General features: G+C 37.1%; 1 protein-coding gene across 1 annotated transcript in view; it reads right to left on the bottom strand.

Annotated features, from left to right (window-relative positions):
* The window catches only part of LOC122400373 (dystrophin-like), a 702,582-nt gene that overhangs the window by 559,777 nt on the left and 119,705 nt on the right, over positions 1-23,100 (bottom strand). The window contains exon 40 of the mRNA XM_043401810.1: positions 20,381-20,479. Coding sequence (XP_043257745.1) covers positions 20,381-20,479 — 99 coding nt within the window. The remainder of the gene's footprint in view (positions 1-20,380; positions 20,480-23,100) is intronic.

Genomic DNA, 23,100 nt, shown 5'->3' with positions numbered 1-23,100 from the left:
AAATCTATGCTTAAAAAATTATTTAGCTACTTATAGTGAATTAATAACGTTCCTGCTACAATAAAACCATTATTCTCATTTATTCAATTTATTCCTCCCAAAACTACTGATCTCTGATATTTTATTTTTCGGAAGAAATAGTACGACGGATAATCTAATTTATTTGTAATCCGCCACAAAATATTCAATTTTAAGTTAGTATGCAGATAATTTGATTTAAATCGTTCAAAAGTGGCCATGCTGGGTGTTTTCAGGTGGTTCATCCATCAGTTTGCAATAATTAATCGTCGTGGTATCGATGAAGATTGCACTATTTATAAAGGATTAGCTACTAACTTTAAACTTCACAATTTAAACAAAAAATATAGAAAACGGGAGTAAAATGTTGCAAATTTTATAACCTGTCTTATTTTTGAAATTCCCAACTTCGTAACTCACTATTAAATTTATCGAGAACAGGACTGTGGTTTTGAAAATTCAGTACAATCTTGAATCTTGTCAATAATAATTCTTTGATTTATTTGCACCATATATTTTATTAAATATAGAATCGTGCTCCAGAAATGATACCACGCGAACGTCTCGACTATGAAACAATACGCTGTTCCTGGCACGAGTGATCCAGTCCACCATTTTTATTCGATACTTTGCGAGGGTCGTAACACACGCATCGCGAGATTGTGGGTCGTAATTCATACGAGCGGACTAAATAAAACGACGCGTCACAAATTTTGGGGAACAGAAGTGTAATTCACAGGACTGTCTTGACCGACTATAAATGATCCTGGCTTTCCTGAAAATTTACGACGCGCGACCGTCTCTATAGTATTCCTCTACACGATATTCCCGATCATCTTCGTAAAACGCGCCTGCGTTGGAACACGACGCTCGAATTGAGGCAAGCATATTCAAATTATACAGAGTATCTCGTTTAAATCCACGGGAATATCCTTGAAACTCTTGGTTTAACACGTTTCTTTCTATCGTCAAAGACAGGTGAGTTATTGAGGTGGTTGCTGTTAATTTGATGAAAATAAACCACAAAATTTGAATTTATATATTCGTCCTGAGTTTTGTACTACAATTTAAAGCAATCTTTTAAACATATAATGGAATTTTCCTTTTCGTTCGAAAAATCCCTCCCCTTCCTTTGGCAAATTGTATCGTTGCTATGAAACTTCTTCGATTTTTTATTAAAATGTAATTCAACGCTTTTCGTTAAAACGTTGACGTTTTCAAATTCTTTCCTCACTAATAAGCCTGGAGATTGTTGTATTTTATTTCTTATAAGGTTCGGTTTTATTATATGCTAACAAAAATATTCGTGCAATCAGAGCTCAAGCATCATCAAGAAAGTTTCGTTCCGTAAACCAGTGCGGATTCCAAACTTCGAGCTTTCGTTGATGTTAGTATGTTTAAAATTTCAGAAATATCCTGAACTAGCAAATTTTGTTTGTTTTGTATTAAATTACAAATTTCATGCTCGCCAATTTCAGAATATCGAATATCACGAACTTATGGGACGACATAATACTGTACTTGGAAATTATTACAATGTAATAAAACAGACCTTTATTTCACAATATATTTGACTGACATCGCGTCACCATTAGTGCTTATTGGAAAAAGAAAGCACCAACGCCATCCTTCCTACATAATTAGTATACTGTAGCAAATCATCACACACCGTATGAGTTAGTCGAATCTTTACCTTTGTACTGTCACCAACTAAATACAGAGCAGTATTCATTATACACTGTACTCATAATCAACAATTCGTGCCTCCAAAAATAAAGTAATAACCAACAGTGCTTGAAACAATTTTTATCGCAGGACAAGTTACGAATAAACATCGTATAAAGTTTAAATTTGGTACTTGCAATAGTTTCCTTAAAAATGGAAGGATTCAAACTAGGCAGACCCCTTTAAACGAGCATTTTATTATCCAAAGTACGCTCCGGTGAGCTCCGCGCAACCGCATCAAGTGCCTTTAACAACCCCATGGATTTATCGTCGATTAATGCAAATCAGGTTCGGGTTAACAACGCCCGGAGAAAATATACGACGCCCCGAGGTTCGTTTCTATTCCAGTTATTCGCTGGCGGAACTAACGATCGCGGGGTTGCGAAAGTAACGAGACACGCTCGGAACGTGGCATAAGGAAGTTGCATTACGCGATACGCGGCCGACAAAAAGCGCCGCGAGTCCGGACGGACGGGACGTTGCTTTTACGGAAACCCCGGTACAGAGAGACGGGAAAGAAAACGGGAGAAAGAGAGTCGAGAGACGGGAGACAGAGAATATACGCGAGATAGAGAAAGAGAGAGGGAAGAGGAGGTTCTAAGAAAGGAGCAAAAGAAAGCGGAATTACGGCGCAACAAAGGATATCCCTCTAAACCGACCTAACGTCTTCAGCGAGGAAAAAACTCGACGATGTATCCAGGGGTGGTTTTTGGTAAGATCTTCGCTAACGTCGTTAATTTTCTTTTCTATTTGCCTGGTGAAACGGTTCACCGCGACTATCCTCGCAAAGGGTACGCGAGGGACGTCAAAGGGTAGCGAGGAGAGCGTTGTTATTGCATCGCGGCCAGTAAAGAAGCGAGAAGAGCGGGGGGAAAAAAAGAACGAAATTATTGGGCAACGGAACCGTGAGATTCTTCCTGGGGAGGAACGCGTGCATCCTCGGACAATATTCGTGTGAAATTCGTTTTACGAGCATCAAAGCGAACGCTCCTCTCGTTTCAACTCAATCCGGCTTGAAACGACGATGACTCCGTCGAACCAGGAAAGATTGCGGCCACGGCTCTCGATTGTCTCCTTCGGTTCGAGGAGATTAGGAGCAACGAGGAAACGAGTTATCGAACAACAGAGCAAACTCGAAAGCGCAGTACGTGGAACGTTTTATGGGATTGGTAAAAGAGTCTCCTCGTAAGACGGCTGGAAAAGGGCTAAGAAATCAGAACCGTACAGTCGCTGCAAAAAAGTTTCTCTACTACGGATCTATCGTTCTTTCATGAATTTTTATTTCTATCACGCCTAAAAAAATATTAATGTTAATATGTTTTTAATTTTTTTGATGTTACCTATTGAATCACTAATTTTTTAAACAACTTACAAATTAAAAATGAACGCTACGAATACGATAAATTTATAGCATGAGAATACTAGAGTTGAACACGATTGATAGATTTTCCTACGTGTGACCTCGATTAATCTTGAATATAGACTAAATTCTTGGTGTAACTTGGTGTGACAATCTTGGTGTAGTCATATTCAAAGAAAAATACGAAAAAGAGTCAATTTTCCTGAAAGCTATAGTATCTAGAATGTTTTAATTTTTCCTAATAACACTTTCCATTACAGTAACTGGTAAAAATTGTACAACTGAGAAGAAACAATTGAGATTTTTCGTGTAAAAATATATTGAAAATAGAGAATAGCATGTTTTCGTGCGAAGTATTAATTCTGAGAAGTTCATTTTAGAAAATTCGTGGACTCCGAGTGTGATTTAGAACACCTTGACCTCCACGTCTGACCATTATTCGTTTTTTCTACTTGCAGTTATAAATATTCACATTAATATAGCATAGTACTATAATTTTTTCGTCGATCTTACTATCCTCTAACCAATTAGGACCTAATAAACCAGATAGCATCATAACTTTGTCAATATTTAACAATTGCAACAGTACTGATGGTACGTCTGACCATATCTGTTAATTTCTACTTACACATGTAAATATTCATGGTAGTATAGTGTAATACTATTATTTTTGCGTGGATCTTACTATCACCTAACCAATTAGAACGTAATAAACCAGATAGTACTACAATTCTGCCAATATTTAAAAATTGCAACAGTACTGTATGGCACGTCTGACCATATCTGTTCATTTCTACTTACAGTTGCAAATATTCATGACAGTATAGTGGAATACTATTATTTTTTCGTCGATCTTATTATCCTCTGACTAATTAGGGCTTAACAAACCAGATGCTATCATAACTTTGACAATATTTAACAACTGCAATATTACTATATGACATGTCTGACCATATCCGTTAATTTCTACTTACAGATGTAAATATTCATGGCAGTATACCGTAATACTATTATTTTTTCGTCGATCTTACTATCGTCTATCCAATTAGAACGTAATAACCTAGATAGTAACACAACTCTGTCAATATTTAACAATTACAACAGTACTGCATGACACCTCTGACCATATCTGTTCATTTCTACTTACAGTTGTAAATACTGACGGCCGTACAGTATAATACTATCATTTTAGTCCATCTATTGTGCAGATGTGGAAACCTATGAATTGGTACAGCATAATTTAGGATATCGACAAGAAGCGATTGGAACCCAATGGTTATAAGGGACACGTGGCTCTAGAGCTCCTTAATCCCTCCAGTCAAGCGATTTATGACGTCGAGTATACACACAATAAACGATCGAACAACCAGATATCTCAGACAACAGACTGTTCTTCGTTCATCAAACAAAAATTAAAGAGATTTTAATCGGCGCGCTTTAAACAAGATTGAAAATTAATTTTCCAAACACGAATAAATGGCTCCTAAATAGAAACGATCGTCTATTACAAATCGTATAAACCTCCAAACAGACTACGAGCCGAAAAAAAAATGATGTTCTCTGTATTTTGTCACTTATCGAGCTACCCTGGCGCAAGAAACTCGGTCGTTCGAATCGTCCGGAAAGAAAAACCGCGAACTACGCGAACAGAATCGATTCGCCAACAGAGCAATTAAACTCGGTGTACTCCGGAAGCGTAGTGCAGTTTCTCATAAACCCAATATTCCCCCGAGGATTCTCTGCGGGCATCGGAGACCGCGAGACCGGTAAACGCGAAGCGGCACACGGCGGTTCCGCGCGCGACGGCTACGATTTTTAATTACATCCATTCGACTAAACGCAAAGGAAAGCGGAAAAAAGGAAGAAAACGGCTGGCAAGTTTACGAGTTGCCGGTTAATATTAAGCCAGCCCCGGTAATTCCACCCTTTCTTTTTGCCCACTTGTCGCCGAGGCGGAGTCTCGCGGCAACTAGGCGAGCGATAAATTTCTGTTTCCGTCACAGTCATTAACTCCGTTAAATGCGAGCAAATATTAGTACGGGGGCGGGCGTGAATCTCGTGCCACCGCCTCGTCGTTGAAACCACCCCCCATTCAACGGCAGAGGTCGTCTTCTATGTTTCGTAGGCATTCCCCGCCAGTCCTTTTTGCATCTACTTACGTTGAACCGATGCTGCAGAGTGCCGGAGCACACGACGGTGCTCCAAGTGCTCGGTCTTGGCTCCTTTCGATCCATCGCGCCGAAACTCGCGTCCCGTACCGTAGTTAAACGCGTTTCCCTACTCTTTTTTCCCCCGACCGTAAAGGGTAGTTTCGCAGTCAGGGCTGTTCGCATTCATCGCACTAATATTTGTTCAGGTTCCTTCGTAACTCACACACTCGGCTCTTCCGAGCACCGTCCGACGGGAATCTACACCCATTCGTTCCGTGTTTCGCGCACCGCGGACACACAACCACTCGAACGCAGGACATCCCCTGCTTTCGACTCTTTCGTTCTCGTTTCAGCAAACGTATGTAGAATTATTGAACAAGCGCTGTTACAGAGGATTTTTCACGCAAGTGGGGAGGAAAAAATGGTCCTGGGAGGATTAAATTCTCATTCACTGGGAGCACTATTTTTATTTTTTAATCGAATCACTTCCTCGGTCTATGTAACAAATATTAGGTCGGGGAAAAAGAAATCCATTATTTCTCAGTTAGATGACTGTAGTGATATATATCTTGTAAAGTATTGATCAAACAAATTGAGACATTTCGTACTAAAAAAATTCTTTTACAGTTTTTTGGCTGGTTGATTCAGTCGTGAGTTATATGGTGTACAAGATGGAAGTTAACAAAGAGAAAATTCGGTATATTTTACAATTTTGCTTTGATGAAGGCGAAAATGCAAGCCAGAAGGCTGAAATTGTGAATTGTGTTTATCGTCCCGATAGTGTCACAGCCAATGTCGAAAATGTCGATAAAATCATGGAAATGATCGAAGTAGACTGATGTATTAGCAGTCGTAGCACCACTCAGGAGCTAAAGATCGACCACAAAACAGTTTTAAACCATTTGCATGAAGCTAGATTCAAAAACAAACTCGATGTTGGGTGCCACACGAATTGATGGATCGAATTTCCATCTGCGAAGCCTTAGCCAATCGGAACGAAATCGAATGGCAACAAATTATAAAACAAAACGATACATATTTGACCCAAATCGAACAATCCGAACCATGTTAAATAAAGTCTTGAAATAAACGTGAAAATAATTTCTTTTCCCCCAACCTAATATATTCAAATGAATTGTAATTTAAAGAGTGATAAAACATATAAATTGTAATCTTTTTGATAAATTTTTTATCATGAATATTTTAAAATCTGTAGCAACCCTTCGCTGTTATAAAACCTCGAAGAAAATGTTTAGAATTTCCCAGTGACCACTATACAAAAATGATTATAATCTGTCCTGAAATTTTTCACGCGTACCTGCCGCAATGCTCTTAAAAATGTCTCTATCGTTGGTCGTCCTCTTTTTCCGCAAATCTGAGGACAGATTTGGCGGGGGTAGATCGCGTGGCGCGACGAGTTCCTGAAAAGCGTGTTCAACGTATCGCGAGTACTCGCGTCTGGAACCTGGCGCACGCGAAATCCCTTTCGTCGTGCAGGTAATCTTCGATAATCGATATTTTGTCTGCGCCGCTTCGCAACGCAAAACAAGCAGTCTACCATAGTGGCCAAAAATATAAGACCACCCCCTACGTAGTATGATTTTTGCCTCGACAGTGCTCATCAGTTCGTTGGGCGGTAAAATCGTTGTTAATGTCGAAAAAGAAGCTACAAATACGAGAGATAAAATAGTTTCGACCCTAAAATACTATAGCAGTCTACTTGCACCCTTCCCTGATCGTTAATAAACTAAAAAATTGTCTTATATTTACTACAGAGTTTCATGTAAAATAAAATTATAAAAAGCAATTGCTATATTGAATGTAATTAATTTCTTTTATATTAATCTTATATTAGTCTTATATTAATTAAAATCTCCGGTGTTGTATTCTAATTTATATTTTAGAAATAAATTAATTTTATATTGTACAGTGGATCGAAATTTAGCACGAATTAATTTTGTATCGCGAGTGAAATTTAGTTCAAAGTTGTTTTTTTGCTCCCTTATTTGTAGCGCCCTTTACACATTAGTGAAATACTGTGAGCAACAAACAATTAGTCGTTACCAAGGGACCAGCGATGTTCGAGGAAGGGTTGAAGCCAGAGACCGGCCAGAGAAGGCAAACGACCACAAAAAAGAATAGGAGAGCCACGTGCAACGAATCGAGGCAAGCTTTTGAAATCAACATCTCAAGGAAGCCAATTTGCAGACGGCTTTTAAATGTAAATTTTTAGTTCAGAGTAGCGGTACCAAAACCCTTGTTCTGGGTGGAGAACGTACCGGGTCCTGAGCCACAATTTCGTTCTTCGACTAACCCAACATCATGACGAGGATACGAGAAATAAACGAAAAAAATGTTACAAAGTTTCTTTTTTCCCCCCCCCAAACAATAAGAACTTGCGAAGAAAAATGTAGGTTTACATGTCTGTCTATTACTCATTGTTTCTATTTGCAATAGAATTACTAAAAATTGTTTATATTATATTTGTTTTTGTTGTTTCAGCTGATCTTAATTCACCATCTTATGACAGATTAAATTTTGTTATAACTAGACTGCTGATTTTTATGCAAATTCATATTTTTATTAATACAATCAACGAAATGGGAGCTTTGTAGAGGGTTGTCTCAACCCCTAAATATAATAATTCGTATCTTACTTTAAGTATTTCTTATATATTTGTATATTAAATGCATTCTGTAGCTTTTTGAGAATTAAAATTTCCCATAAAGGTATAAATATTTGGAGTCTAGTTATAACAAATAATACCATCGTCGACACTTAACGAGTAACGAACAGGCACAAATTTTCATCGTAGGTTTTCCAGAAAAGAGGTACACTAATTTCCATATTTTCGATTTATTTTTTCACATAAACTAGCCATACTTGTATCAACGAGCACTTTAAATTTCTACAAAAAAAAAAAAAAAAAACGACAGCAAAAAATGAATTCATGACCACGGAAATAAGGTATCTTATTTTACAATTAAGTATAGGAGTAGACAAAATTAAATTACGCGAACGGTGGGGGCTTATATTTTTATCCACTGCAGTATTTTGACGATAATTCTTGCGCCTTTTAGTCGAGTGTCTTGTTGCTTGTTTCGCGCGTAATTCCGTCCAGAAACGTAAATCGTGAAATATGCCCGTACGGAAGCGTAACCATAACGTTCGAACAAAGAGATCCTCTGACGGCGTTACGCAGGAAGGGATTCGAAGTGACGAGACGTCAAACCACCAACTGTCAGCCTGTCAATCTACGCGTGCCTCCGTGGGACCAACCGAGGCGGCGGATAATGCGGCATGCCACAATGTCAAAACTCCTAAATGAGCAATGACAAGGCCGGTGTTGGGGCGTGAAATATATACAACTTCCACTCCGCGTAATTATGTAATTAGGAACGAATTTACTGTAATCGTAACGTCGATTCGAGCCTCTGTTCCGCCGCTAAACGAGGACGAGTCAGCGTCCAAACGGCGACAAACCCAAGATACTTCGAAATTCCGAGTTCGATATTGCTCGAATAATTGGGAATCAATATTTATGAAACGCTTATTAAGCTTTTCTGGCCGAGCGATTAATCTGGATAATTATTCGTCGTTCGATCGACGTTGCTTGGCTATCCGTTGGTTTGTTGCAGTTTGACCGAGGCTCACGCAGTTTCTCTGAATGAATAATTTATCAGACGATCGTTCGTTGTTCGATAGATATTATTTCATTCTAATAATTTTGCGAAAGAGAGACTAGATATCCAAGAGAACGTCTGAACTGTGTGTACGTGTAACGGAATTGAGAAAATAGTAATTTCTAACACTCTTCCTATTACTTATCTACCAGCGCGGAACACCATATTCTTTTCCCTAAAAAACAGTAGGGAATTTGTTGGGAAAACTTTCCTGTATCTCCAACGGTTTTCCAGATAGCATTACAGGGGTGAAACTTTGGAGGGTCGTTTCACCCCTTAACCTTGAGTTTCCGCAGCCAAAGAAAAATACGCGACCCTTATTTTTATCTGCGCCACGAACTTGCAGGAGTTTCATGAAAATCAGACTTGAATACTTTGTTGATATTTCTTGTGTTTGTTCGTGTAATATCGTGTTTGAAACATAGACACACATAAGGGAAAAGTTGCAGCTCAGAGTAGACTTATTCTTTCGTAAAACAAAAAACTAGTTCACGTTTAAGGGTTATGCTAAAAAAATTCAGATACATCAATATAATTATTAAAGTTCGAGTTCATATGGTAGTTTTTTAATCCAAATACATTTATTGAAACCCACATAAACCGAGGTATGTAAAGAATATTGTTTCACTAAACAAGAAATTTAAAACAAAGTTTATCTCTCATGCCAAGTGAAACCCAATAAAACGAAGAGTTCTATTAGAATTAGATTCGTAATAAGCGCAGAGGTTGCTGTTGAAGCAACTACTTTGGACTTCGTTTCGATAAAATATTTCGGAGAAACTCGTTTCACTTTGTCTTTTTACGAACAAACAAAGGAAGACACAGACAGACGGAAGGAGAGAGAAAGTTGGTCGCACGTTGTATCGATTTTCGTTTCATTTGGTATTTCGTCGGTTGCATCGTCGTCGAAATTTCATTGGCGCCCTCTCGTTAAAATCGCATTATCGAATTCACGCGCTGATAGCTAAGCTACGGCGTTATTGTTTGCCGTGAGAAACGTTGCGCGATGTTAGAGAGGCTCGTTAGCGATTCCCAAATTACAGACTTCGTTCCCGACGACCACTGCGCAAATTTCTCATTAATATCGAACGTAACGAACTCGTCTAATACGTGTCACGCGTATCCAATCGATGTACATTCTGCGAAAACACTGTCAACTTTTCGTGAACACGGGGATGTAAAAATTAATTAACGAAGACACGTTCGCGATCGAAAACCAAAAATATTTTCTGCAAACGATTTATAAGCCAAGATGTTCCGTTTGTAAGTACTTTCAGTTTCGATCAGTCGTCGTCTCTGTGCTGGTAAAACAAATCTTATTAGTTTCATCCAACGAACGGGCACACTATTCAAACAAACCAAGCGTAAACGTAACCGGGGAGAAAAATCACGCGGGCGCACGAATTAATTTACACTGTTACAAGCGCGACGGAAGATGGGGACAAAAAGGAGAAAGAGAATAAAATTGAAACGTACGGGCAGCGGACGATTAAAATTTAGTTGGTTAAGAAAACATGGCTGAATGAATTTCGAGCGCGCGTATTTCGGTGGAAGCTCGCCGTGAAACTGAGTGAAACTCGCAGCTTCCATGGGTATCCATGGTAGCTAGGGAACGGTATTATATATCTCTTTTTCTCTCCTTCGTCCTATGAGATACAGAGCCTACAGAGTACGAAATTTCACGTAACAGAGGGTGACGTTTAGTAAATGCTTTAAACCAGTTTCAAAACAGTCGTAGCAATTTCGAGAGCTGTTCGTTTTAATTGAAAAATTTTTCTATCTTTCACCGGACTGTGGAACATACCGATATCGAACTGTAAAAAAATACTGGAATCCCAATGCGTCAAATTTGACTTTTGCAAAAAATATTTAAAAAAAACAGTAAAGTTCAGTGGAAAATTGAATAATGTTTGCTGTGTTAATATATCGTTTTTGTTAAATGATATGTTGTTGAAGAGGAAGTCATTACGGAAATTAATCTACTTTGTTTCAAGTAATTCCTATTTTAAAATATTATTTTATTAAACAGTTTGCGCTTTAAGATCATTCACAGACGTGGCTTGTTAATTCTATCTGGTGTCATAGTGCGTGAGAAATATTCTGCGGATAAATTTAGGTCACAAAAACAGTGAAAAAAATATTTATATCAATGCATATTCGAATCCAAGTATACAAACTCTTTAATTTTAGTAGGTTTATTAAGTAAACAGAATTATTATATATTTTCAATTCAATTCAATTTAATGAGATATTTCCAACAAAAATTTACAAAATACTCTGTTAACAACATTTCGAAAACCACTTCGTTGATTTAGAAAATAAGCAACATAACTAAAATCGAGCACTTTACAAACTTCGACTAAAAGCTTCAGAAAATATTCTGTAAAAAAGCCGAGAAACATAATTTTCTAATTGCAACGGACAAGAGAAGCTACAAGTGGAAAGCACGATTGTAGAAACTCAATTTACTGTTTTTGTATCTTGACTTTTATCTTCAAAGCGATGATTAAATTTACACTGCAAAGCACAACTCTTGGATGTTTGACACGGTGTCTTTGATCGTGTTGTTAAGCGTGAGCTCGAATCTGTCGCTGCTTTGATACCTAATCGGATCCTGAAGGGGTCGACGAAGAAGATACGCACTGCGCACACGCAATCTAAACCCTCCGTTATAAATGTCGGACGTCCACGTTGACGGTCAATTTCACCTTTAGAATTTCGTTCCTGGAATTACTATCGGAGAAAGAACTCGTCGAGAAACTATTCACGAATTTAACCCTATAAATTCAGAAGTGGTAAAATCTGTTTTCCCCCCCGGATTCACGAAAATGGAAATATTTTTTCTCGAATATAGAAATCACGTAAACCTTCATCGCGATGCATAGATTCGAATTTACGGAGATTTTACATCATGCAGACCGTCTGCCTCGCACTGGTTTATCGTCAACGAATACATTACAGCTCATCGTCAAATTTCATTCGTAGATGCTCTCGGGCAAAGGCGCAAAATATTATAAGAAGATGGCGGAAATAGAAAATTATAGTCGACAGGAATAACCTTAAATCGCACGACTACGGTCCAAAATGAATACAAGAGAAAACCATTAAAATACCAAGATATCGATTTCGAATACTGGTAAAAATATATTATTATTATTTTAAAGATTCTTCCAGTGAAGACGACTGGTCAATTTCTTTCAAGTTTTTATACATTTCTACTTTAAAAGGGAATTAAAATAAATTGTCGATGAACCACTTACCCTTTCTGTTCTTAATATTCTATTAAGAATAATTTCTCTATTTTAAAATTAATATTTCTCGAAATAGTAAGCTACTATGTATGTACCAATGTAGAAAATGGAGATATAAAAAACTGATAGAATCGATCAATATTAACCAAAACAGAAATAAAAACAGAAAACAATTTATTCACAATATTTATTCGAGTATTTTTTTATATAAAATGAAAATATCTCCTCGCCTACTAGCTTTCAGCAATTCTAAAATTAATTTTCAATAACGTAAATGAACTAAAGAATAAATTTTTAATTACTTTCAACAATCTCTCTCTTTCCATGCAGAGGGATTAATTTTACTTTATTAAAAAGTTTAATTTGAAAGTCGAATGTTGTCACTCGAGACTCTCACCTATTCTCATTTTTTTTTTAAATCACCGAGCATTAGCATTGGGATTTTTAATCGCTTTTTTGCGGTAGTTATCGTAAAAATATTCGCTCGGAGATAACGAACGTCGACGATCGAATATCCGGTTGCTTCGGTTACGCCAAAATACTCCGTAAAACTTCGCTGAGACGTGCGTAACGCGCGAAAAAGTCTCGCGAAGAACGTTCCCTCTCCGCTCGAATCGAAATAATCCGAAAGTAATTTCAATTTAACGGCCGAACTCGCGGGACACTAATTACGAGAATCGTTGCAGGGGAAGTTGGCCGTGGAAAGTTCGTCAAAACTCGGTATAATTAAATGGCAGACCGTGCTCGATTCTCTTTAAGCGAATTTCGCTCGGATCGGAGACGACGAAAGTAAAACGACAATCTTATAATACTGAGAAGAAGGAACTGAGAGAGACTGGTAAACAAGGAAACAACCGTCAGATTTCTTTTGTTATGAAACTTTTCGAAAATAGTCGTTTTTTTTACTTTAAGGGAGAAAATTCTCCTTACATCGGAGTTCTCCATTTTGTGTTTATACAATTTTTAAATCATAAGAGATACTGTTAAAGGTTGGGAAATACATATTGGACTGATTCTGGAGGCTCGTAAATTAGTCAAAAAATTGTCTAATATTTCAGGATGTTTTAAAGCTTTGTTTTTTTAACTTTAAGAGAGAAAATTCTCCTTACATCGGAGTTCTCCATTTTGTGTTTATACAATTTTTAAATTATTAGAGATACTGTTAAAGGTTGGGAAATACATATTGGACTGATTCTGGAGGCTCGTAAATTAGTCAAAAAATTGTATAATATTTCAGGATGTTTTAAAGCTTTCTAGACACACGTGCACGTATACGTACGACGTATCGTTTTATTCGAAATTTATTAACCGATATTTTTCAATCACAAAAATTTCAAAACTCTAATTTAAATGCACGTGTTTCTGTTGTCTAATCTCGTTGAAATTTTGCACAGAACTTTTTTTTACCAAGTATCACAATCTGAGGGGGTGCGTGAAAAAGTAAACGAAAGTCGAAAAATAAGGACCAACCCAGTGCAATTTCTAGTCTTGCTTCGCGTAATAGAGTTATTAACGTTATTTGGTATCAAATGCAAGACCAACAGTGCATATTTCCATTCGAAATAAATATTGTTTTCTCGAAAATACAACGTTTCGATCGGCAAAAATGGCACTTTCAAGACGTTTTAAAGCTTCATAGACACACGTGTACATCCACGCACGTACGCAGGTTGAGCTCGTATTACTAGTTTACGCCGTGAAAGTGCTGGCTTACGAAAAAGTTATTTGATACCGAGTGAAGAGCCACGCAATGCTCAAGTGCATCGCGATGACGAGGCTCGCACGTGCATCCGAGAATGGAAGGGACTATTCTCCGAATGCCGATGTAACCGGGAAATTGCAAAGTCGAGGAAGCTTCTTCATAGCTACGGCTCTCTGATGTTATTACCCGGTAGCTTCCAGACAGGATGTAAGGAGCGAATACGAGGAGAAAAGTTCCGGAATTCGCATTCGCCGGCGAAAGTCAGGCGGAAGTGCCGAGGACGACGCCGAGCGAGTTATCAGCAGTCGAAGAACAAACCTTCGCGAGCATGCAGGAAGCCATGAGTCGGATTTTCATTGCTATCTAGCGCAAAGGACGTTGATAAAAGAATGTTTGTCTCTGTCCCGGGAAGAAAATTGGAAAATTGGCCTGGTACCACGCAAACAGAATATTTGTGATTCCCCTTTGATAGACTAGATTGGCCATGGAACTCTTTTTTAACAAAATAATCGCCATACCCGTCTTAAAAGAGATTCTGGAAAGTTACTGTACGGAAGGACAGGGTAATAGAAAAGTTCTAGAAATGCAGTTGTGTCGAAAGAATAGCAAACAAATTTGTATTCGAGGGACTATCCGATTCCAACACCGATTATCAGAATAAAAAACGAGAAACGTATTAAAAGTTTCTGAACTTTAATTAAAAGCACACATTTAAAAAGTAATAATCTTTACTATCGATTATCGAACTGACAATTTAGTAAATAAAGAATAGTCTTAGAATTACATTCTGTTTTAAAATATCTAAGTACTTTTTTAAATACCAGTAATTAACTATAGCTTCTCCGATGCCATTTGCATTCTTCAATATATTAATTTTTATTGTACGTCATTATTATTTATACTACATTTTTGTAGTATTTAATTTCTGGATGGTATAATATTTCCAGAATAACAGAATGTGATCTCACTAACGCATGAGCGTAAGAATTAATCAGAACCATGTAAGCACTCTGTATTTTCAGTCGTAGATTCGATATAAAGCGTTCGTTTAAAAGGAGTCTGATTGTGCTTGATGTCTCATTAGCACGTAAAATTATCGAGGATTCGGTCGAAGACAGCGGCTTCTGTCGTTCGATTTTGCACGCTCCAGGAAGCAACAGTTGCACATTGTCTAAAGTGCAACGAAACGTCGCGTAAAATTTGCACGGAACGTTACAAGAAACCTTCGAACGCTATTCTCGAGGACCCAACTCCAGACGACTGTACGAAGGCCGATGCAATTAACGTTCGTAATACACACAATTTAAATGCATGCTCGTGCCACGCTTCGTTGACGTGCGACTTCCGCGATGCACTCGCTGCAGTTCCTGCGATTCTGATTTACTTGAATTCGGTTTCGTTGCCGCTGGGGAGCACGAAACGACCGTGTGTTTCAAAATACGAGCCGTAAAAAATAATCTCGTCGCGGTTTTTTCAACGACGAATCGGTAGAATTTGATAAAAAAATCTTTAATTTGAAATTCACGGTTAAATTTTGTAATTTTATATATTCCATTTTCAAAAAACGAAGAAAAGTGGCAAAGAATACTGGATAAATTTAGCCACTCAAAGTTCTGTCGCTCAACCAAATTAGAGTTGAACAAATTTTATTCACGAATAACGAATAAGAAATTTAGATTCATTCGTAAATTAATGCATAAATCTAAGTCCATCAACAGACTTATTAAACCAAGATTCGAGCGAAAGAATTCGCTGACAACAGCTAGTTTACGAACGAATTTGAAATTTTTATTCGTTATTCGTAAATAAAATTTGCCCATGTATTAAAGGAATTATTATTTGTTTATAAGATTTCACAGTCAAGATAACATTTCCTATTTTAAAAAAATATTCGTTGATTTTAATGTGTAGATTTTGTATCGAAAGTTGTAACAAATACTTCCGTACACCCTGTGGAACAAAATCGATGCTACAGGAAGAATTCTATGCTCGCTATGGCAATGCGTATTTCCCTAAAAAAATACGATATTTCGAAAAACGTGGATAGCATTCAGCGCAGAAAAATATTCAAGAAAATTCACACGACCTTTCGTTTTGACAAATTTTTATTAAACGGAGTGAATAAAACATTTTGTCGAATATAAAAGGCAAATATTAAAATACGTACGACTTTTTAAATAGTAACGAATTGGCAACAGTAACAGTTGACGAATAAAGCGTAGAAATTTTACATATTTTATTTTTTATTAATAAATTGTATTACTATATTACTCATGGTTGTGTTTATTAAAAATCAAAAACAAATTTTTAAGAAGAATTAATAAATTTTAAATTTTTCGCCGAAATTAAAAAATTTCAAATCGTTCTGGAAAAATTATTTTTAGTTGTGAGAATCAATTACAATTATTTTTTGTGAAAACACGTAACCCCGAATTCCTACGCACTTTCGAGAAAAAAATTCATTACTAAAAATATAATGAGTGAAGCCAGAAATGTTTCCTCGAAATTTCATGTGTATATTTAAAAAATCATAACTTCTGGACGGATTGGAGGATTTTACTGATTCAAAAGTTAAACAATGCGTATTAATGGAGCTCTAAAGCCCCAGAAAAATGGGCCGTAAAAATACATTGGATGTAAAGTCTACTCGTATAGCTCGTCTGTGATTATAGTCCTCGTTTTTATCATTTCATATGTAGGTACAATCCAATTAGCCAGCATATTTGATTTGTCAGCATTACCCCAGTCCCGAGTATGCCGAATAATCGGAATTTTACTATATTACAATTTGAGAAGAGAATTATCGAGTCGCAAAAAGAACAATTTCAGAGGCACGATCGAACAGAACAACTGTTTTCAGAAATATTGTTATAATTCTGTTATACTGAATGTACCCGTACTGTACCCAGTACTGTTACTTTGTGTCTCGTAATTATTGGTTCCGCATATCGAACGATTTTAATTCCAATAATCAGCAGAACTCAAAGAGACCTGATACCGTTATACATAATGAAGGACCTCCGCCCCCTCTTTGTCTGTCTCTTCCATCTGTCTGCTTTCCGCGGGTTCTTTCGTTTCTTTCATATCTTTAGTTCCGGCTTCCCAATCGAAAATCAATAACAACACCGTCGTAACAAACCCATTGTTTTCGGCCACCCCTCGGATCGCGTTCGAAAAGCTCAGTTTCCCCGTGTTCGAGTCACGCTTTAACGAGAAAGAAAGCTACCCAATCTCGCGAAATCGACTACCATTGATCAACGAAACGCGCCCATTCTCTCCTTTCAGACGCAACCGACAACCGGGGCGAGAAAAGTAACCGAATTTCCGCCGCGAATCCGTGAAACGCTTTAGATCGGCAATTTTCCAACCACCTATGCGCCAACAAAAACTAAAAGTGTTCAAAATCGACAATATCCCCCTATAGACTTCCCTCAATTTTACACGGTCGTAGATCCTCGCGATAGTCATCGATTCCTATTGTCAATTTTACCCCCGAAAAATAAAATAATTTTGAAATTTACTCTATCAAACAACAGATAGTTTTTAGATAGTTTTTTACAGAGACAAAACCACAAATTACAGCAATCTTTTCACATTTTAAATCAACGAATTTTTAGGCTAGGACCACACTTTCCTCTCTTTGTCTTGCAATTAAAAACAACGAAGACAGACAAGATTGACGTTCCTATGTCTTTTCAATTGTTAGACAAGGAAGGGCATAAAAACCCTTGTATGACCCCTGGCCTTACTATCTCTGAACACGGGTCACATTAAATTATTTTCAATCGGCCAACAGTTTTCATCCCTCTTGCACCCCTTTTCACAATTCAAGATTTGGAGGAGAATCGACAGGAAAAGTTATTGAAAAATTTTGAACAAGGTTCTTTAAAGTAACATTAAGGACGATTTTTTCCTAGCGGAAGCCACGGACTCGAAGTGGAAAAAGTCGATAGTACAGGCACGAAAGGGAGTTGGACGAAGTGCTCGTTCGGTTACGAGCCTCTATTGAAGAGTTCACGAAAGAGCTGCCAATCAGTCTTAATTAATTCATTCGATCGGGCCTTGTCGAACAATATACCACTCTCATTAATACGGAAAAGATCACGACACACTAACGCATGCACAAATGTTACAGACACCTTCTAATCCTGTCATGGTCTTCACATCCACTCCACTTTTATGAAATTAGTACTTCACGTGTTTACCCTGCCCTTGAATTATGTATTAAATATACGAGTATCCGGGGACGAGAGTTCTTCGCCACTCTGAGAAAAAGGGTGCTGTTCAATATTTAAAGAAAACTCAATTTTTCAACTTGTTTCACTTATACCGACATTAGGACCTTGAACAGATACACACAACTATATAATTATTTATAAAATGTACTAATACTTCAAAACCTACGATAATTTTGTAATTCCTATAAGAGCAGGAGAAATCTTAACGATCAAATACTAAAAGTAACAAAAGGGCGCGGAATTATATGCAGTAAATTATTCTACAAAAATCGATCATTTTTAGATAACTCGAACACACATACAAGGATCGTAATAAATCTTATAAAAATTATCAAATTATTTAATCGCCAAGTTCGAATAATCCCGTTGTAGTATTTCTCACAATGACAAGCGAACACCAATTTTTAACGAAGAGACGGACTATCGATAAAACGCGGACGAAATAAATTTTCCTTTGAAAGGAAATTGTGAAACGAATCGTTGATGGAGACCACCGCTGAATGCGACGAAGAAAACAAAATCCGCGCAAGAGCAATCAATAGTCTGAGCATAACTATTGCGCGGAAAGCAACAATGTATCGTCGACGCACAGTGGAAGGCGTGGCAGCGTTCATTGGACCTTTAATGCCAATGCCAATGTCAGGGTTTTCCCAGTCAGTAACCCAGAAACCCCCACTCTCGACGTACAGAAAAACGAGGGGGTGACATCGCGCCCCAACGTCTACAATTCCATCGAAACTACCCCCGAAGCAACCATCGGTCGACAAACTCTGCAGGGAACTGCAGGACGATAACAGGCCGGGGGTGTCTGTTGACTTTACCCTCCAAAAGTAGATAAGGGTGGAAAGTTCCTCGTGGATACTGCAGAACGCGATTTTGTCGACGTCAGACCGTTCGGTGAAAACACGGTATAGGATAAATCTAACATTTTATGTAAGTTCCGCATGAACTGAAGTACCGACCTCGCAATAAAAAAGGAGTTTTGCAGCGCACTCTACGTTTTAAAATTACTCGGGGAACTCCATGCATAAGTCGAGCGCGAAAAATTGCGAGGGTAGCAAATGCAAGAACTTCGTGAATCCTAAGAGTTGGAAAAATTGTAAAAATAACTTTGGTACGATTCCTATAGTTTTGTATAAAAAGATACTTCAAATATTCTAGAGTACTATTCTTAGATTTTATTGCACTAATTTACTTTTTAACGGGAGAACGATAACGCATAGATGTTTAATATAATTTTGTTTAAGATAGGATCGAATGAAGAAAATAGAAGCAAACAAGGAAAGAGAAACTAGCCATATTACTAAAAATTATGCGTTACAATATTAATATTTATCCTTTTAACTTGAGTACTGTAAGTGTGCACTTTGTATATCTTAATAATATATAAACGTTTATTTAGTCCCATTCCCTTCGTGTGATCCTAAACATCTTTTTTATGAGATATGCTTCCACGTAATGCTAAACAATTCCTTCGTAATAATCAAAATGGTGAAGTAGGATCTGAGAATACACGAGGCTTGGAAAATTTCAGTAAAGTGCTAAGGAAGCTATACTTTTGTACTCTTGAATTTTGTTAAAATATTTCCATTTACTCTGGCATTTCTGAAATACTTCAAGCCCTATCTATTTTAGCAGCAAGCTGTGAGAATGGACGAAACGTGGTGTTTCAATATTTGTCCCGACCGATAAAACATACGGAACGTTGAATATTTTCTGAAACTACAAGAAGGCCCTGCAAACGCATATATGTATATGTATGAATGAAAGCAAATTTTCCATACATTACGTAAAAGATTTTGGCCATCTTCAAATATGAAAAATGATACGTCATACTTGCAAAGAAAAATATTCTGGATCTTCTTTCTTGCAGAAGGAAGAAAAATTAATTACACATATCCACGTTACTTGGACGAGATACACATTAAACGACTTGCATAATTCAAATTTAATGATTAAATTTATCGACCCCTAATTCCTTTTAAGCCCCACAACGAACAGCTCACGAAACTCTGAATGCTAACGAAATTGTTGAATATTGTATAAAGACAGCACTTTGCGAAAGTTTCCTTATCCAACACACGTGAACGTTCGTAAATATTTATACAACATTTTACGAAACATTGAATCGTCAATTTACATTATCATAAAACTGTCTAGGATCATGAAAGATTCAAAAGTAGCACACCTCGAGACGCTTTGTATTTTTAGAATCGGCAAGCTTTATCGTGCAAGCGAGGATAATGCACTTACCTTCTGTTTATCGAGTAACTGCAAAATTTCGTCGACGTCGCCGACAACCACCGCCTGTTGTCGTAACATCTCTTCTTCGACTGTGAGCCAATCGCGTATCTGCAGCAAAAAGTGTACCATATTCGTGAAATAATATTTCCCCAATGGCAAAAATTATAATTTTAAATTATTTCTAGCCATGAGAGTCAAGGACTGCAATTAAATGTTTTTCTTAACTCGACTAACTGTATAATGGTAAAACGTAATCGTAATAACTTCGTGTAAACTGTCTCAATATAGGGCAGACTGGAACGAAGTCTAGACAGAACGCGAAGTCTGAACAGTCTGAATTTGATGGCATAGGACTACGAGGGCTTAAAATAATACGACAATGTAATAATATGCTGGACCAGTAACTTTGCAGCGTTAGGGGTATAATAATATTATATTATAGCGATATGACGGTACATATGAAATCGTAGAATACTGTGGAACAGTCATATTATAATAAGTAGTGTGTATATAGAATATTAAATTTATATATTTTTTTTTATGAACGTCTTATTTACTTTTACCCGGTTTTTAAACTTTACTTACTAGAACATATACATCGTTTTACACGGTTCCTCTGTGTTACATCTCTCCAATTAATATAGTTATGTAAATACATATTTATTATTCTCTGAGTACTTAAACTCGATGTATGTTTGAAATACGAAACCAAAAATCCATTGTGGAATCCTTGGAATACGTAGTAGTTAAGAGGATTGGAAATCAAGAACCATCGTTTAGGAGAAGCTGCTGATGCTTTGAAGGTGATGGAATGGAAACGGAAAAATATCATCGATCAGAAAGGAAAGGAGGGAGAACAGGATAGGACCGAATCGAGTATTTACAGCCGGAAATTAGCTGGGAGTGTCTGTCCGTAAGTGGCCGACTCTGTGTCCTAATACACAGGCGGGGGTGGACCAGACGCGGCGAACGCGCGTTTATCACAGCAAAAATATTACGCGGGCCACGCAATGTTTTCTGTACGCAGTTACCTCGATTACGGTGAACAGACCACGATAACGAGATTATCGCGTACGGTTACACCTGCAATTTCTGTTGCGGATACGCGTTTCAATATCGAGGGGGACGACGGTTTTTCTTCGTAAAAGAATCCATCGGCGCGTGTAATTAAATATTAACAGTACACCGTTTAATTGCCGTTTCGCCGAAACAATCACACGAAACCAATAAACAAACGTGCTTTGATAACAGCCGAATCGTTCGACGCCAACAGGTAATTGCTGGACCGTGAATACTTATGCATTTATGGCAAATTTAAATTTAAAAAAAAATACAAAATACGCACTCGATATGCTAAAATATAAGAAATACTTAACGTAAGATACGAATTATATTTAGGGGTTAAAAGCTCTACAAAATTTCATTAATTCCATTAATAAAAATACAAATTTTCATAAGGATCTGCAGTCTGGCAATTACTTAAATTAAAGTAACAACAAAATAATATAAGAAATGTATTAACGGAAAACAAGAGAGAGAATTGCTATAATAAAATTAAAGGTGAATAACAACATATAGAGATCAAAGGTCATAAATAAAAGACTGACTTGTAAATCTTCTTGTACGTTTCGAAAAAGAAACTATTTGGTCATTTATATATTCACGGATTAATTAACCCTTATCGCTACGAGAATATTATAGTTTGCCCTTTACGATGGCTTGCGGTTGACAGCATTACTGTCGGCTACAGTGATAAGGGTTAATGTTTGACGTAAACAGTAAGTGGTTGAATCTGTAAAATTATTACAATGCCCAAATCCTGGAAAATTTACAAGGATCGTTATCATCAGTTTCGAAAGTAAAAATTTGACTTTGGAATACAATTCCGTAAAAGCTATTACAGTTACATAAAAAGTGCTCGTTACTCAAACTTACACATTTCATATAACATTACTAAAGCAACAACAAATTAACTCTGATTAATCTGACTAGTGTATCTAAATTTACAATATGATATTTTTGTTTTTAGAAAGTTAGTTATAGAAAGTTTTGTTATAGAAAGATATCTTTTTGGAGATATGAAATCAGAATGTTTGCTTTTTAAATATATTTTAAATACCGTACCTTTCAATCTATAAGCTACTATTGACACGTTCGCGAACAGTAAAAATTTTAATAAGCTGCAAAAATGAACAGATGATTTATTCTTTAGTCATTACATCGCAATGTATAATAATTTCAAAAATTATATGGAATTGAATGCATGATAATGCTGCTTATAAATTTGAATGTTATAGCATTCATATCAGTTTGACTCACAATGAAAATGAATGCATCCACATCCGCGAACATGTTAATTTAATTGATTGCATTGACCAAAATGTAACATGTAGATGATGCGTTACGAGAATTATTTTGTACAGAGAACGATGTTCTTTGGAGGAGTATGAGCGATAGAAACAATTAGAACCGTCTTCGGATCGAGAACAACGCGGTCAGGAAACGGATGCCCGTGTACGAGCAATGTTTCTCCGAGTCGAAAGCGTGTAACTTTCGGCAAGGTCGATAAATCGCGAAAGAGATAAGCCGGAATGCTACAGGAAATTAAGGTCTCGCTCGGTTCGACGTCCCCCGAAAAGTCCCTCCGCCTTCGAGTCTGAGCCAGTGTCCTTCCTCTCTGGCTTTCACCTTAGCCCTCCGCTCCACATAAAGCCGGCCTGATTAAGTGC

The sequence above is a fragment of the Colletes gigas genome, unplaced genomic scaffold, assembly GCF_013123115.1.
Source record: "Colletes gigas isolate AHSC1104 unplaced genomic scaffold, ASM1312311v1 Colletes_gigas_Sc00017, whole genome shotgun sequence".
Lineage (NCBI taxonomy): Eukaryota > Metazoa > Arthropoda > Insecta > Hymenoptera > Colletidae > Colletes > Colletes gigas.
This window is presented reverse-complemented; position numbering and strand designations above follow the sequence as displayed.